The sequence below is a fragment of the Lepisma saccharinum genome, chromosome 3 (genome assembly GCF_977018435.1).
Source record: "Lepisma saccharinum chromosome 3, izLepSacc3.1, whole genome shotgun sequence".
Classification (NCBI taxonomy): domain Eukaryota; kingdom Metazoa; phylum Arthropoda; class Insecta; order Zygentoma; family Lepismatidae; genus Lepisma; species Lepisma saccharinum.
The window spans coordinates 55,486,557-55,503,236 of record NC_139231.1 but is presented as its reverse complement, the minus strand read 5'-3'; the positions used below and the strand labels follow the sequence as shown (position 1 = coordinate 55,503,236).

Here is a 16,680-nt window from a genome sequence, read left to right as displayed (position 1 = left end):
ACGAGAAATGCCCTCACTTTCCAGGTACTCGTCAACGATGTTTGCTCGATGGGGACGGCCATTATCGTCCATAAGGAGAAAATCAAGACCAACTGCTGCAGCGTAGAGTCTCACAATGGGGTCTAGGACTTCATCCCGATACCGCGCAGCCCTCACAGAACCGCCTTTAAAGATGTGCAGCTCGGTGCGATATTCCATAGAAATTTCAGCCCACACTATGACGCTGCCACCTCTGAATGCGTGATGTTCGATGTTGTTCTTGGCCTGATTGCGTGTACCTCGTTTCTCTCCAGACCTTTACACGCTTATCATCTGATTCCAGGGCAAATCTGGACTCGTCCGTGAACAGGACGTTGCACCAATCTGAGACAGTCCAATTAACATGTTGACGACACCACTTTAATCTTGCCTCTCTGGCTTGGATGGTTAGTGCAACACAAACACGTGGTACTAGGGCATACAATCCCTTCATGTGGAGCCTTTGGTGCACAGTACTGGCAGATATTGTCTTACCAAGTGCCGCTGCAAACATGGATGTAACAGTTGTGGAGGTCATTCGTCGATTCCGCTTGGCTACTATAGCAATATATCGATCATCAGAGGGGGCTGTAACCCTTGGACGACCGGGCGCAGGTCTCCGGGCAACTGTTTGACTTGTTTGGAATTGTTTTCATAATCGAGAAATTACCGAATGATCAACGCCAAAGAAAATAGCGACATCTACCTTATAACAAATCCCCATTGCCCTTAGCTGCTGTCTCATGAATGCTTCCTGCTTCAATGCGTCCGACAGCACGCCAGCGCTCATTATCTGTCATTGGCCTTCTTTCAGCCATAGAAACACGAATGTATAATCCTACAACAGTTATAAACACTTCGTATCAGCTTTTAAATGCACCTCAAACCCTTCAGAGTGCTGGCGTCTTTAACGAAAGTGTGATTATTCTTGCACGAAATCCTCGCTTTTATGCTATTTCAAGAGCACAGATTAAGCACCTAGGTACAGACGATTCACTCTCTACTTACAAAAAGGAAGCTACACATAAAAACTGACATATACATCCGCAGCGATTTTCAGCCACTCAAATTCAAATACGCTTTCGAAAATTTGCATTGCGTGCTTAACTTTTGGAAGGCAGTGCATATCAAATTAACCTGAAATATAAATTAGATTACTTATTGCAGCCCTAATTCGTAACTATGCAATTATTATTATTATTATTACCCCATTTCCAAGCATACGTAGTTTTATTTCGGTGCAAAATAAGAAACGCAATACGGGGTTGGATGAGTCGGTTGTGTAAAATGGATTTAAATCCCAACTACACTTTTCTTTAGCATTTGATAATTGCGAACAATGTGACAACAAGTCATCCACTACCCTACATTAGGTTCTGAAAACGTCATCCTCTGTTTTCAATACATGTTTTCAATATAGAAACACAAATTGTGTCACAGTTCTGGGAAAACAGGTGTTCAGGTTCACACTCAATACCTAGTATCGACACGGAAACAATTATCATTAGATTGTCGTGGTGAAGGGGCAGGCAGTGTTTGGAAAACATTCAACAAATAAGTCGAAAACACAACTGTGTGTCATTCAATAGCATGATCACGGATTCTGACGAAATACAGAACCTGTTTCTTTGAGCCAAAACATACACCCGACCAGGGTTCGCCAAGGTGGGCCCAGAGCTCAGTACACCAATACAAAAGTTTAAATCTTTATTAAGAAGTTACATAGGCCTATATTAAGCTGTAGATTCTGCAGGTACTTTAGACAAAAGATTCCAATATGTGTGTTGAACCAGGGGTGCCCATCTCCTCCAAGGCCCATGACGCACTCCCCCCAAAAACGTAGAACATCCCCCCCGTTTATGCCGAATTAATTACTCAAATTATTTTTGTCAGACAACTTTTTTCATTTAGATCATTCGGTGCTCATTGCCGACTCCCTCCTCCCCTAGCTACAGCTCTAAACTTGACAAAAACTAGAAAAGCAGATAATGCGAGTGAAGCAAGCAAGAAAATTTTACAAAATGAATTTTTATTTGCATAAAATTTGAAATCGAAGGGGTAATTGCTCCTCTGTGCCTCCCCTGCAGGTGCCCCTGGCAGTCAATGTTTGTCCCCCTTGCTACCCTAGAATTGACTTCCGTCGAAGGTTGAGGGGGGGGGGGAGGAATGACCCCCTGCTCCCCTGTAGTTGCGTCACTGTATAATGCAAACATATTTAAGCAATATATGTTTACTTTAGATACTTTAGGCTCACAGCCATTGTTAGTCAACCTTATTCTGCACAGTTTGTCTGCTCGACTAACCTTGTATTAATGCCAATTCCACGCCCCCTTCATCCAAACCGATTCTAAAGGCATAAGAGGTGGTGTTTCATTTCAACCCTATCCCCGCGATCACCACAGGTAGGTGGAAACTATACATAATTATCCAAAACTAAAAATCAATAACAAGTCAATTAAACGATACGATCCCCCCATTTTTGTGTGGATATATAGAATTGGCATAAAATATTGTCCCCCAAAAAATTCCTGTGGGCACCCCTGTGTTGAACAGCAACGTATTTATGTTTGCTCAATATTGAATACATTCGTTACTGCAGTTTGTATACCAAATAGCATATTTCATGATTATTACAATAACACAACTATTACGTTCTACATAATAGTGGGTAGGTTGAGCGGCAATTACAAATGTGAATTCTTACATGTATTCACATTTTATTTATAAAAGCTCGACAAAACCCAATCAAACCCGAAAAAAAACGATTATACCCTAACAAACCCGATTAAACCTACCTGGGCCCAGTTTTTTTAAACGGTTTTTTCAAACCCTGCACTCGACCGACAGTTCTTTTTTTCAGTTTTGTACGTTTGATTGGGAGTACAAATCTGCCTTTAGAAGAGATGGTACTGGGGTATCTTATGCGAAGTCTACTGGTTAACTATGTGGTAGGGACCAAGGATCACATGTATTTATGAAGGCGGTAATGACATCCGTAGAAACTTAAGGTTCGAAGACAATTTTTGAGTAATCTTAAAAACTAAGGAATGAGGTATTACATCAACTCCAATAAAATTATTAGCCCGAATTTGATTCATACATAACTCCAACAAATGAAATAAGTACAAACTCATTCCGACTATTAGATGTTACAATCGAACAGTTCCAGTTTCCTGATAGTACGATTGGAACAGCAATTACATTTTAGCTGCTTCCATAGTTGTTTCATCTCATTGGCAACATAGTTGTATTTACATTTCTTTACTGACATTTCGTCGTGTGAGAACCAGAGGGACATAACTCCAATTTATCAAATTTACAAAAGAATTAGTAAATTGGAAAACGTGGCTCCACCTTACTGCTAAGGATTGGAAGCGGAGATATGTCGATTGAACTCCAAATAGAGCTCTTCAGGGGAGTTTATTTAAACGAAACTGAAAACAGCATTTTTGGAGTTATGTTCCTCTGACTCTCATACGACGATTTTATGTTCGATGTTTGCCTGCCATGTGGAATTCTGTTGATCAATTAGCCTTGTCTCTGTGACGAATTGTCACATTGACCAACATGTCAGGTTGGCTATAAATTTACATGGATTTCATCCATTTTATACACTAATCCAAATCAATTACTGAGAAAAAAATCTTATACGTTAAGTTTAATGAAAATGTTTTTGCTTCTTCTTCCAAAAGGTATGATGAAATTGCAAATATTGTACACCACGGAAAAGAATGGCATATCAGTTCTTTGCTTTAGGAACAAAAGACGTGTAGGGGGTATCTTTTGTCCTTTGTTCCCTGTGAAAACACCCACACACTTCCGTCGCAGATGGAGCAGCAACTGGTTTCCTTCATCCCTATCAGATGTCTGACGTCGCAATCAATCCTCCATTTCGTCTCTGCCGCGAGTTATTGGACAAATATTTCGTGGGAACTTCCCTCCCTCCTCTTCCCAGCGGGAGCCACGGGAGTCGGAATTCTTTCAGACAGTTCTGACGAAGCCTTTTGCTAAATCAGCTATACAATGAAATTTGAAATACATCTTCTAGTGGGACGAAAACACAAGCAAACCCGTAGAATGCGTAAAAAAAATATTCATAAAGGAGAGTGTTCATAAAGTCCCGGTACCAAAAAAAAAAACATAGCTCGGAAACTACATGCAATAGAACAATGCTGTTGAGTGCAAAATAACGGTTTGTTTGTTTACTTTTGTTACAGATGTGATTGACCAAAATGACAACACTACAAGAGAAAGCACAACGTGTGCTGTGGTATGCTGAGTACAATCAATAGACGAAGACAACGACTACCTTCAAAAAATGATGTTTTCTGATGAAGCCACGTTTCACGTGTCTGGACATGTTAACCGCCATAATGTTCGTATATTGTGTTTGCAAAATCCCCATGCCACTCGTGAACACATGCATGATAGCCAAAAGTTGAATAACTGAGAGTATCCTAACTGTTACTGGTGATATGCTGGGGCGTGTTCTGAGATGATGTTCTGAGAGCAACTAGAGGGGCGCACATTGAGGTGTATGGCATATAAATGTGGAGAGTTGAACCTCATTTTGCAATCAACAGCATTGTTCTATTGCATGTACTTTCCGACCTATGTTTTCTTGAAATATACCGGGACTTTATGAACACCCTGTATATTGTCAGTGTGCTTGTTTGTGTGAGTGAGTTTGTGGACGTTTATTTTATTGAGATTTTAATATGACAAATGTAAGAAGAAAATTATAGTAATTGTGTGTAAAGATACAAAGTAAACGAAATATTCTTTTATCATTAAAAGTTCGGGTTTTGTCATAAAATACAGATAATCATGGATGCAATGAAACAAACTTTGTGACCGGAAGAGCACAAGAAATGGCATTTTATTTCTAGCCAAAATTTAATAAACTGCACTTCGAAATTGTTCACTATTTATTTTTGCAACGATGGCAATAAAATTTGTGTCATACTTAAACGAAAGTACAGGTACAATTAAAGAAACCAAAAGGGAAGAAATTGCTTTGATGGGCTGTCGAAAAATTTTCTCCCCTGGGGCAGTTACCCTCCCCGCCACCTTTGCCCCCGCACTATGCTAAACCTTATCTACCAAGGAAAAGTAAACTATCGCCCCTCCTTAGTTTTGGCACCTTGCCCCCCCCCCTCCCCGGTTTTGGAGTCCACTCGCCGATGCTGACCCAAAGTATAAGAATGGTGTAATGGAACTGCTGCCCATTCAATCAACATCAAGATAAAAGTACTGCGATGATGATGATGATGATATTAATAATTCGTGATACCGTGTTTCAATAGACAGATTAAAACATTGAATGTACACATTTATTTCGTGGCCAGAGCTAGTTCATAAAAATGAAATTACACGGAAGGATGTCAATGAACTATTTAATGAAGATTTGTCACAAACCATAATAGGTTATAAAGCAAAGATGTCTATGAAATCAGGTGCAACGCCTATTTTCGAGAAGTTTTACAATATTGCATTCGGTATGAGAGATAAAGTAATGGAAGAATTGGTCAAGTTGATGGGTCAAAATATTTTGGAAACGGTGGAATCTAGTGACTGGACTAGTCCAATGGTTGTAGTTGCAAAGAGAGATGTACGATTATGTTGTCATTTTAAGAACACCATTAATAAGTTTGTGGAAAATGTAACGTATCCTTTGCCAAGAATCGATGACATTTTTCGAAACTGACAAAACCACAAGGAAGCATTTCCAGTTGACAGCCTCGTTAACTTGCGAATGACGTACGGTGTACAAGAGAGAGAGGTTCGAATGTTCCTACTACCCCCAACTCTCCACGAACAAAGTCAAAATAAGGTACAATCGATGCTCCATGGGTCGGAACACACCTAAGTCCAACGTCTGCACCCAGAGCTTTGAACTGCCGGATCGCTATTGGAACCAACTAGACAACAATGGAATGCTAACAGTACACTGCTCATTGGTAGGCTGCCCCCATTACCGCCTGCGCCACCGTGAGCGAGGGGGGACGTGCCGCGGATGAAACAGGCTGTGTTTTCCAGCCAGAATACGTGCGGCGCATAAGAACGAAGGGGGTCTCACCGCAGACCCTTAAACATCGCCCGGCGATTGACCTCAAAGGGAATGCCACCCGCGAACAAAATGAAATCCGGGTCTCCATCGTCATTGCACCTAATGCGATAACGAGCTTTCGATAATTAAAATTGATGAATGATAGGCAAGCAGCGATACTGGAGACGAAGGGGAAGGAAGGGGGGAACGGGTAATTGGATTTCCTGGAGGAGCTGACAGCGTATCTGCTATGCATCCTGCAGGATTACCCGAAGGGAAAAATGAACCCGAGACAGATCCCGGGTAATTTGCATTCCTTCGATGGTCATCTTCCAGCAAGATCCTTCAAGAATATTGGAGTTCGCCGGAGAATTATAGGCGCTGCCTGGAATATAAGTGAAGCTTTAGAGAATTTCAAAATTTCCATGAAACTCCATCACACTGATTTAAGGTACTTTGGAGATGAAATATAGAGAAAAATAAAACTCGTCGGATAGATCACACGATAAAACATTGCATTTTGTACATTAATTAATGTCTTCTTATGTTATTAAATTAATTCTTTGGACAGGATCTTTCATAATGCCCCTCTGGTTGCTAATTATTTACCTATGGGGATGAGGGGGGAATTCCCCTTCTGATTGCTAAATTTTTTTACTGATGAGGATGGGGGAAACTGTATGTATAATTTACATAATATTCCGATGCTTCAACAGTAGTTAATGAAATTTCCCCCACAGTGGAAATTCTTGAAACACCACATTGGCTAAATTACGCAAATATCACATCGTAGAGGTAATACTGATGGTTACTATTATTTTTGCTTATATTTTAAATATAGACGCATTCGTTGTAGAGGGAATTCTGTTCGTTGCTCTATTCGGGCGGCGACACTAAAAAAATCAAAATAATGGACATGTTTGCAAGTCACAAAGGGCTCTTGACGCCGAGCAAGTAGGCTATTGAAGATATTATAACACGCAACATATGTTAAACGAACATACGTCGAGTGGTCGTGCCATCGAAGTAGAAAGAAAAAAAAACATTTCGAATAGGATGGCAAGAAAATATTATATTAAAAATTATTATTATCCCAATGTCGTCAAGTAACAGTAACATATGCTGTACTTAATGGGCAGAAAGGAATCACAACCAATAAAGAGCAATTGCTAAAATCTTAGTGATTAACTAACTGCATGCATGAAAAGTCAACTGCAAAAAAGAGGAATATCAAATATCAATGGACGACAAAAAAGGACAGGACAAACAAAATATTTTTTGTAAAAATATAATAAATGCCAGCGTCTTTACCTGATTATTTTAAGAATATTACTAAACTTGGAATTCTAGGTACAGACAAAAATATATACCAGTACAAGTCATTAATTTTGGCTAGGAGTAACAAAACGTTCCACTGATCGAAAATGTATAGGGTAAGGACGGGGCAAACGGACATCCCCTCAGAAAAGTACGAATATTTTCGGTTTGAAGTTATCAACAGTACAGCAGTTGGAGTTGTGTACGAATCTGAACGTTTGCGAGCAGTTGTATTGAGTATCGAAAGAAATCGTCAAGAAGAAACGCGAATCCAGCATAAAACCTGACCAGGTAAGCAGAAAATGTACGTGCAAAAACTTGAATACTAAAAAAATGTGTTGCGAACACAAGGATTGCATAGGTTACTATGGTCCCGCCGAAGTTGTGATTTGAAGTGTGGTGAAGGCATTGATTTCTTTATATATGCACACGTGTTGACAACATTGTGCTGCCATCTGGTGGACTTTTTCGGAATGTAAAGTCAAAGGCTAGAAGTGGGGCAGATGGACAGGTTGCCATTGGGGCAAACGCACCTAGATGAATTGTATTGCATTTAACTATTGTTAGGTACTTTTTGATTGAGATACTAATGTATATTTGACTCAGTAATGGAAATGGCAAGTGTGAATTTTATAGAATGCATTTTCTACCCTTCAAATGTTTGTATTTCTAATACAATGTGCCCTTGTTACAGGATGGTGAGACATCGAGAACGAACAATGCTGTAGATGGATTCAACGCTTATGGAATATATCCCGTTAATCCACAACGACTGCCTGGGCATGTCTTTGTTCCTGCAACTGTCCATGTTCAAGATGAGAGATCATGAAAGCCTACAGCAAGAGAAGAGGATGTGTCATCTCGTGGAAGTTTTGAGGAGCTAAACCCTTTGCCATCAACTTTTGGGACCTGCAGCAGGAAAGGCAAAACTGGGCAATCACATGTATTGAGGGATCCTTCCTTCATCGCTTGCCTCAAGTACAAAAAACTGACAGCTGCAGCAAAAAATCAAAGAAGTTTAAACGCACCACAAGTGATGAGTGCCGTAAATGCAAAGATGTGTACAGCCAGGGTCAAAATTGAGTGCAGTGCTTAGAGTGTTCTCTCTGGTTCCACGTAAATTGTGTTGAAAAAGGGAAATGACCCATATTACGTGTGTTGTTATTGTGAGAGTGATGATAGTTCATAATCATCACGTGTCTATCTCCCCCGATCAAATGTCCGTCTGCCCCGAACGTGCGGAGTAAACGGACACTGCCGCATCTGGGGATTGATGAGACTTTTGAGACAGATGTTCATTTGCTTGCATACTATGTGCTACCATGTGTTAACTGAAGGTTCACACCTTTTATGCCAATAGTTATTTTTATTTTTCAATAAAATGTTTCACAGTTATTTTGAAAATTGTGCTTAGGGTGTCCGTTTGCCCCGTCCTTACCCTACCTCCGTTATCATTAACTTCCCGTAGGTTTGTAGCATAAGCAATGGATTGTGTAATTTTGAGATTAGTCAAGCAATATAAATAACTGCATATCTATAGGTTATTTACTCGTTTTGTAAACGCAGCAATTTTAATCGTTACATTTATAACTTTCTGAAATCATAGAAGAGGTATAATGTAAAACATTGAAGGCACGACATCTATTATTTTTTTACATGTATTCATAAAATGGTCTGTGACGTTGCAAGGAGAGTTACTTGAACATATTTAAATGGTGCAATTCTGAAGGGTTGCAGAGTAAGATTAACTTGCCTTTAAACATCTGAGCTATTCTCAAACTCACTGCTTTTGTTTTTTTGAATTCTGGAAATATTTAATAAAAAAATTCCTCCCACTGCAATTTACAACTTGTGTGCCCTTGACATATTAAATATATTTAAAATATTTGCTACCTTACCAAAATGTATAAGCATCTTCTGAAAACAAATACAAGAAAAGTTATTCTTCTGAAACCAACCTCTTGACAGAATAGAAGAAGGATATCGCCTCGATATACTTATAACAATAAAGATTATTTATATCGACGAAAGCAGAAGTAAATTTCGTGTGAAATTAAACGGTTTCGCCCTCCAGAGAAGGGAAAAACTTTACCACGTCTCTTTATGGTAAGAAAGCATACAGCCCAATACATTGATAATCTGACATTTGTGAATGTGATGTGATCAGCACCACGCCTCGATCACCTTTACCCCCAGGGTTGCCATCAGGTGCCCATTTATTGGAGACTGGGCGAACCATAGAAGCGCTCCATGAAGAACATTGCTGAAGAAATTCCCACCCACTCCGAGAATCGAACTCAGGACACCCGCGTGGCAGTCAGACGTATATTTAACACAACGTAACCACAACCTTTAACTTATGTTTTCATACAATTAACAAATAAAATGTTATTAGTTTCTTTCTTAGATTTTACGTTCAGCACTAAAACAACAGCAAACAATACTGTAAAGAATATGAAGAGAGCAGTGTTGCAAGAAGCGGTAGTTGTTCTACAAATATAGGCTCACTGAATGTAAAACTTTCTGCTCGAGGCAATCCTTCAAATTACATCGAATACTTTTCCTCGCCTCATCCTCCTCTGGCCCTAACTGATCGATGACAGATGAGACGGTAGCAACGAAGAGTTCTCAAAGGAAAAAAGGGGGAAAAAAATCCGAGAGATACTCCTCTTCTCCTTTTTGTGAATTCCTGCAGTCACAGCCACCGAGAGACGGGGCTGCGCTTTCAGCTTTTTCTCCCCCTCCCAGAATCTCTCAGACTGTGTGGTACACGTCTTCGCTCACGCAGAGAATTCCATTTGCCGTTCTTTTCCTGCATCTAATGCTGCAGCTCATGAATTTTACATCGGCCCTCTAGTATGAAAGGACCACTAAAACACGTACATTGCTAACGTTAGTGAAAGATTCTGCCACATGCATGGGAAGGGAAAACCTCCAAAAGACTCAAAGAACTTGTAATTTTTTGTGGCGAAGCATTATAGCAAGAAGAGTAATCATTACTCTCTTTTTCAGAAAATCATTTTTTTTAAACAAGTTTTCATTATGAGATAAAAATGCTGGTTTGATGAAACTTGAATTCATACAAATTGGCAACCTCCCCGATGGCATACTGGTGACGTCGTCCTATTGTAATCAAGGGGTTCCGGATTCGATACCTGGTGGAGGCACATAGTGCGAACTTATAAGGCTATTAATTCACTGACTAATTTCTCATTCTATAAAGAACGGTGTAATGGCGAGTAAGATACAAAATATTTTTATTAATATATTACAATTATTTGAATTGTTGTTTTAAGTCCACTTTATGCACAGAAAGGCAAATAAGGACTTGACTTAGAGTTTAAAGTCGGATCAGAACCACTATGTGCTTCCACCGGGTATCGAACCCGGGACCCTTTCATTGCAAGGCGACGACGTATATTTTACAATTAGTTCTTGTTATTAATGACGTCACTCTTACCTTTCTTGACACAAATGAATCAATGTATTATTTTCAAAACAATCTTCCAGTTAAAACTCTGAAGGCGCATCTACACCATGTATATATGTTTTTATCCGACCAAAAATTTTCAATACACTTTAGTAGGAAAATGCTTTCTTTTGAACATTTTATCAATATATAATATATGAATAAATTATTTACTTTACTTCTCGTTTATGCCACTTTCGGCTAATTGCAAAGATGAGGATGAACGATGAAAAGATTAAATAGATGAAGGGCCAATCACAAACACATAAGGACAGCACGTAACACAAGTCCCACGAGGATTATAATGGCCATGGGTCCAGACGCCATACCCTCGTTAGTCTGCAAAATACTGCCCAGGGTATACTACGTGGAAGGAGGTTGACATTTGGGTATCTTGAGAAAGGGTCACCCTTTACACTCCATTATATAATATGAATAAAATATATATCTATATATAGTAGGGTTTGATAATTGGAAAAAACGAAAGTACTTGCCTGTGTAAAAGAGAAGTCCGTTCGGATGTTTGCTCTTGAAAGACAATGAAATGGCGTCTTGTGTGCTGACGATTGGCTCCCCTCCCGTCTTGCTTAAGTCGTAGGATAGAAATTCCGTTCCTCGAAATGTCGCTTCAGAAGGAGCTTTCTCTGAAAAAGAAAAACATGCTTGTAAAATAAAACCATCCAAAGCTTTCAATCATCAACACAAGTAAACACGTATGATTCAAACAATATGAATGGAAAAGATTAAGATGTACGTGTTCAATTCGCATTTTGTATTTCACGTAGCATTTGTATCTACTATTTGGTTTATGCTCAGCGATAATGATAGACACATATTTACACTATATACATACATACATGATCCCGATTGATTTTAATTGTGTAACAAAAATGAAAGTTGACGGTACATATCTACCACTCTATGTATAATTCTGATACATACGGAAAAGTTTCTCATCTCCCATTGTTTCATGCCGGTTCCCAGACTGCGCGGATCAGACTATTCCATTACCTAATCCCGACATGGGTTGCGCGAATTAGGACATTCTTTCCACCTTTACAGGGGTGTACATCGATCCTGCCGCCTCTCCCCAAGCTGGTTCAGAGAGCATTAACGTCATCCTAAGGTATATCAATGAGTGTACTCTATCCGTACACATATTCAGAGGTTAAGGTCACGTGTACCACATGTGTAATTATAGAGGTACTAAGTACGGTGTCTCAATAAATGTACTCTGTCAGCATAAGTTTGTATGTACTAAAGGCGTATTAGTGAGCGTATTCTTTCTTTGCGAATATTCAGTTCAAGCTCACGTATGCTAAATTCCTGTAAGTTGAATATACTTATCTTTTGAAAATATTGTTTACTTAAGTGTGTTGTTTACGAAACAAACATTGAGTGATTGGGGTCGACCGGCCCTTAAGCCGCCCCTGTACCTGCCATGCTCTGTTGTCCACTTCAATAAATTTGTTGATGAAGTAAAAATGACCGTAGTTTCCGTTCGTCAGCCTCTCCAAATTTGGAGGAGGTAATCAACGTGCCATCCGGTTAAATACATTGATCTTTCACCGCCACTGTCGCGAAAGGTTTTCTGGTTATCGCATTCGAAACAATCCTTCCAGATGGTTGCCAGCTCGGGCTGCAAATCGTTCCACTCTTCCGGTCCTAACTCGAGAAAGACCGAACCGTTACAATTCAAACGTGGAGACTACACGGGGGGGCATACCCCTCTCAGAGTCTTTGATTCCTGGCGAGAAAGAATTTCCCCTTATCGCTAGAGAACGCCGAACGAAAGGCCATCTTTCCAGCTGGTTGCCAGCTCGGGCTGCAAGTCGCAAACTTCGGAAACTCTCACGGCCCGGTATAATTTACTGCATGGCCCGGCGGTTGAGAAACACTGTTATATATCGTTTACTGCAGCACCAGCACCTCTGGTGAGAGTTCACGTTGACTACGTGGAGTGCTGCATTCAAGTGTCGCCATCTGTTCGAGGCTGAACTGATCTAACAGCAGCTACGCCCTAGAAGAACAATAAATCAAATGCACACACAGGAATACGATTCCGTTAATATTATAAGTAAGATGAAAAATATATATTGATAAAATCTAACATACCAGACACACAACAATTATAAAAATTAGATAAAGATTTCTAACTGGATTCTGGTAGGATTGTCGCAACTTGTTTATTCCCATCTTTACCTTTATGTAAATTTAGTTTTATTCAAGTGTAAAAATATTGTATAACAATTTAAGAAAATGATATGGAAGTCGTCGTAGAGGAAAATAGTGTTGGGCGACATATCGTCCAGATGATATATTGCTATATTGAAAAAATATCGTCCAGGTGATATCAACTAGACGATATATCGCGATATACATCGTGTCAGCGATACATATCGTGTCGGCGACATATCGTCACGATATTAGGCGATATACAGGGTAATTCAAAATGAATGGTGCAACCTTCCACAGTTATTATGACGTTACTATTTATGATAGAAAATCAGACAAGGTATCAATATGAAGAAAAACTCTGGAAGTTTTATTCCCACTTAGCGGGCTTATTCTGCTTAGCCGATGCTCCACCAGGATCGCCAGTGTCGCAAAATGGCTAATGAGCAGTAAAAGGCGTATTGCGTGTTGGAGCTATCGAAAACTGATTCAATCACAATGGTGCAAAGACATTTCAGCATGCGTTTCGGTTGTAATTCATACGTTTCACCCTTCCGAAAGATTTGCCAAAGTTACAACTGCGAATTGTTAGTGTCTTCGAAATCGTTGACGACGACTTGCTGTCTCGTGTATAGCAAGTACTTGATTATCGTTTGGACATTTTCCGCGTTACACGTGGTTCCTATGTTGAATCTTTATAATGTGAGTCATGTGAGTAAAACTTCCACAGTTCTTCTTTATAAGGATGCCTTGTCTGATTTTTTATCATAAATAGTAACGTCATAATAACTGTGTAAAGTTGCACCATTCATTTTGAATTACCCTGTATAACGTTGAGACGATATATAGCCGATATCACGATACGGAAAAAATATCGAATCGTATCGTCTGCGACGATATTTTCTTGACGATATATCGCGAAATCAAGTTTCCGATATCGTCCATCCCTAGAGAAGAATCACACCATGTAGTAGTCTTTAATAAGAGGAGTGCAGCACTACACATGAGGAGGCGCGATGGGTTCCGACACAAAGATTTCAGTTGCAATTGAAGCAAAGGCGAAAAGTCATTTTATTGAAACAAAAGTATGCACACGATACCACTATCCAAATTGCTAACATTTCTACGAAACTTTAAGCCTTTCATTACATTTCCCTGATGAAAACAAGCTCTAAACACGCGCCTCGGTTGTGCTGTAAAGACGCCTCCGCCACGCTTTTAATTAATGTAATGGAAATGTTTCAGTCCTACGGCCAATGAAGCAGACCCGCTGCAACATTTTGCCTGCAGCTCGGAAATGTTTGCGGCTGAGCGAAAGATCATCCCGCCATTACAGCGCTCGGCAGAGGAGCCGGAGTCTGTTGCAAGAAAAATCTTCTGTTGGAGTTCCAAAAAAATATTCGTCTCGCTCGGCCCTTTCACATTTCTCCCATTTCAAATTAGATGGTCATTGTGGTCTCTTTTCCATAGACGAAATTGATAATTTTAGAGCAATTTATACTAACTTTGCGGTTGAAATACGAAACTATGTCCTAAATTTTCTATGGCTTGCTTCTAATAGGGACAATGTCATATTTTGATGTAAACGACAGTTGGGCCTCCCTGATGGCGTAGGTGTATCGTCGTCGCCTTGTAATCAAGTGGTCCCATGTTCGATGCCCGGTGGAGACACATAGAGGTTCAGATCCCAATTTAAACTGCAGGCACAGTAGCATATCTCTCATAGAATGGACTTAAAACTAAAAGAAACAAACGAGACTGCAGTGTGTGTGTGTGTGTGTGTGTGTGTGTGTGTGTGTGTGTGTGTATATATATATATAACGGGAGGTTATTTCAGTCGTTTACCGTTAGACCGTCGGCCGCCGAGCGACCCCTTCATGCAACAGTTCCCGGCAAATTGACTTGCAGGAAGTCCGTAACAGAAACCGCTTGCTTTGTAATGTTTCCACTTTTCACAATTACAGTTACAATTACAATTGAAAAAAGCACATACCTTGTCGCAAGGATGCTGGAAAAGGTGTCCTCCCAAATACAAATATTTCTCGCACCTTATTTCTGACATCTAATCTTAAATTAGACATCGCTACTTTATCCTCAGTTGTCGCGAGAGAGCCGGCAGCTTATCGGGGGTCGGGTGAGTTGTCAGCCGCCAGAGGGCGCTTCATACTGAACGAACGCGACACCTGTCGCCAGTGATGCCAACCGTAGGGACATCTCCCTACGCATAGGGACTTTTCACTATATTTCGCCCCGCGTAGGGACAGATTTTACCAAATAAGGGAAAACGTAGGGACTTTTTTCAATCTTGGAAAACAACATTTTATTGTGCAAAGGTGCAAAGCTTACTCGCCAGTCAGTTGCACTTTCTTCGTGCTCGGTTTGGAGTGAATGGATTAGTTTATCTGGATACTTTAGCGAGGAGGAGAAAAAAGAACAAACCAACAAATCTCCATCAGAATTTTGAAACATGTTATCGGCATGTTATCGGTTACCAAGAACTTTCAAGGCAAGTTATTTTTTGAAAACATTTCCACTCTCGCGAAAATAGTGCTAACATTGCCACATTCTAACGCGGAAACGGAAAGAATATTTTCAATGTTAAGTGATACAACAACAAAAAAGAGAAATAAAATGGGGCCAAAATTGTTCAAGACTGCAGGAAATACAGCATCACCAACCAACATCTATCTCTTCACAGCAGCAGCATGTATGACTTCAAATAACACAATCAACAGTAAACGACTCAACGTTATTCATTAGGGGTGTGCGGGATCCCTTAAAGTCAGGACCGGGATCGGGAAAAAAAATTCCCGTCCCGATCCCGACTTCGGGAAATGACTTCCCGACTTTTTGGGATCCCAAGCAGTCGGGAAATACCGAATGGTCACTTTAAAAAGTCGTTAATTCTCGACGTTTTCTGCATTGTAAGTTTCTGGAACTTATCGGAAATTGTAAGTTTTTATTCTAGAAATGCAAAAAACAATCACTTAGTGAAAAGCAAATTTTTCGTCCCGAATGTCGGGATTTACAAAAATTCCCATCCCGACCCAAAAAATTCTGTCCCGCACACCCTTATTATTCATTAAGGCAAGAATTTACAATACCGGACCATTCTGTAATTTCTATGCTACGTCTTATACTCACGAATAATTAGTCGTGAAGATTTATCTCAAGGTAAGATGTTGGGGTGAGGTGAAAAAAATGTTCATTAACGTGTAGAAATTATAAAATAAACTTTTCAATTCTCGCAATGATTCTCAGTATACAAGCATGGTAGCCATATTTGTTGATATGAACAATTGACGACGTTCGCAATTAGTTACGCTGTCTACAGCATTGTCACACTGTTGATTTCATACTTGGAGAGTATGGATCGTGTAAGAATGGCGGAAGAGAACAGTAAAAATGTTGTTAATGTTGTACAGATTGTTAGGTGGAGTGTGCAGGATGGCCGTGGGCTAATTAATAAACTTATATTGCCCAAAGAAGGTGCTTACATGTGACAGCGACAATCACGATGTAGAAGAACATGTGGAGTGTGGACTGATTTGATTACAGGTAAGTTTGGCAATAGTACATCGATCGTAAAATTGCAGGATACAAAAATGGCGTCTTCGATGATGAACGTTTGCCGTTAAAGTGCTACGAAAAT

At 39.9% G+C, this 16,680-nt stretch overlaps 1 protein-coding gene across 2 annotated transcripts in view; it reads right to left on the bottom strand.

Annotated features, from left to right (window-relative positions):
• Nrx-1 (Neurexin 1) overlaps positions 1-16,680 on the bottom strand; it is a 743,918-nt gene that overhangs the window by 210,255 nt on the left and 516,983 nt on the right. For both annotated transcript variants that reach the window (XM_083118572.1, XM_083118573.1), the window contains exon 3: positions 11,348-11,497. In XM_083118572.1, coding sequence (XP_082974698.1) covers positions 11,348-11,497 — 150 coding nt within the window. The remainder of the gene's footprint in view (positions 1-11,347; positions 11,498-16,680) is intronic.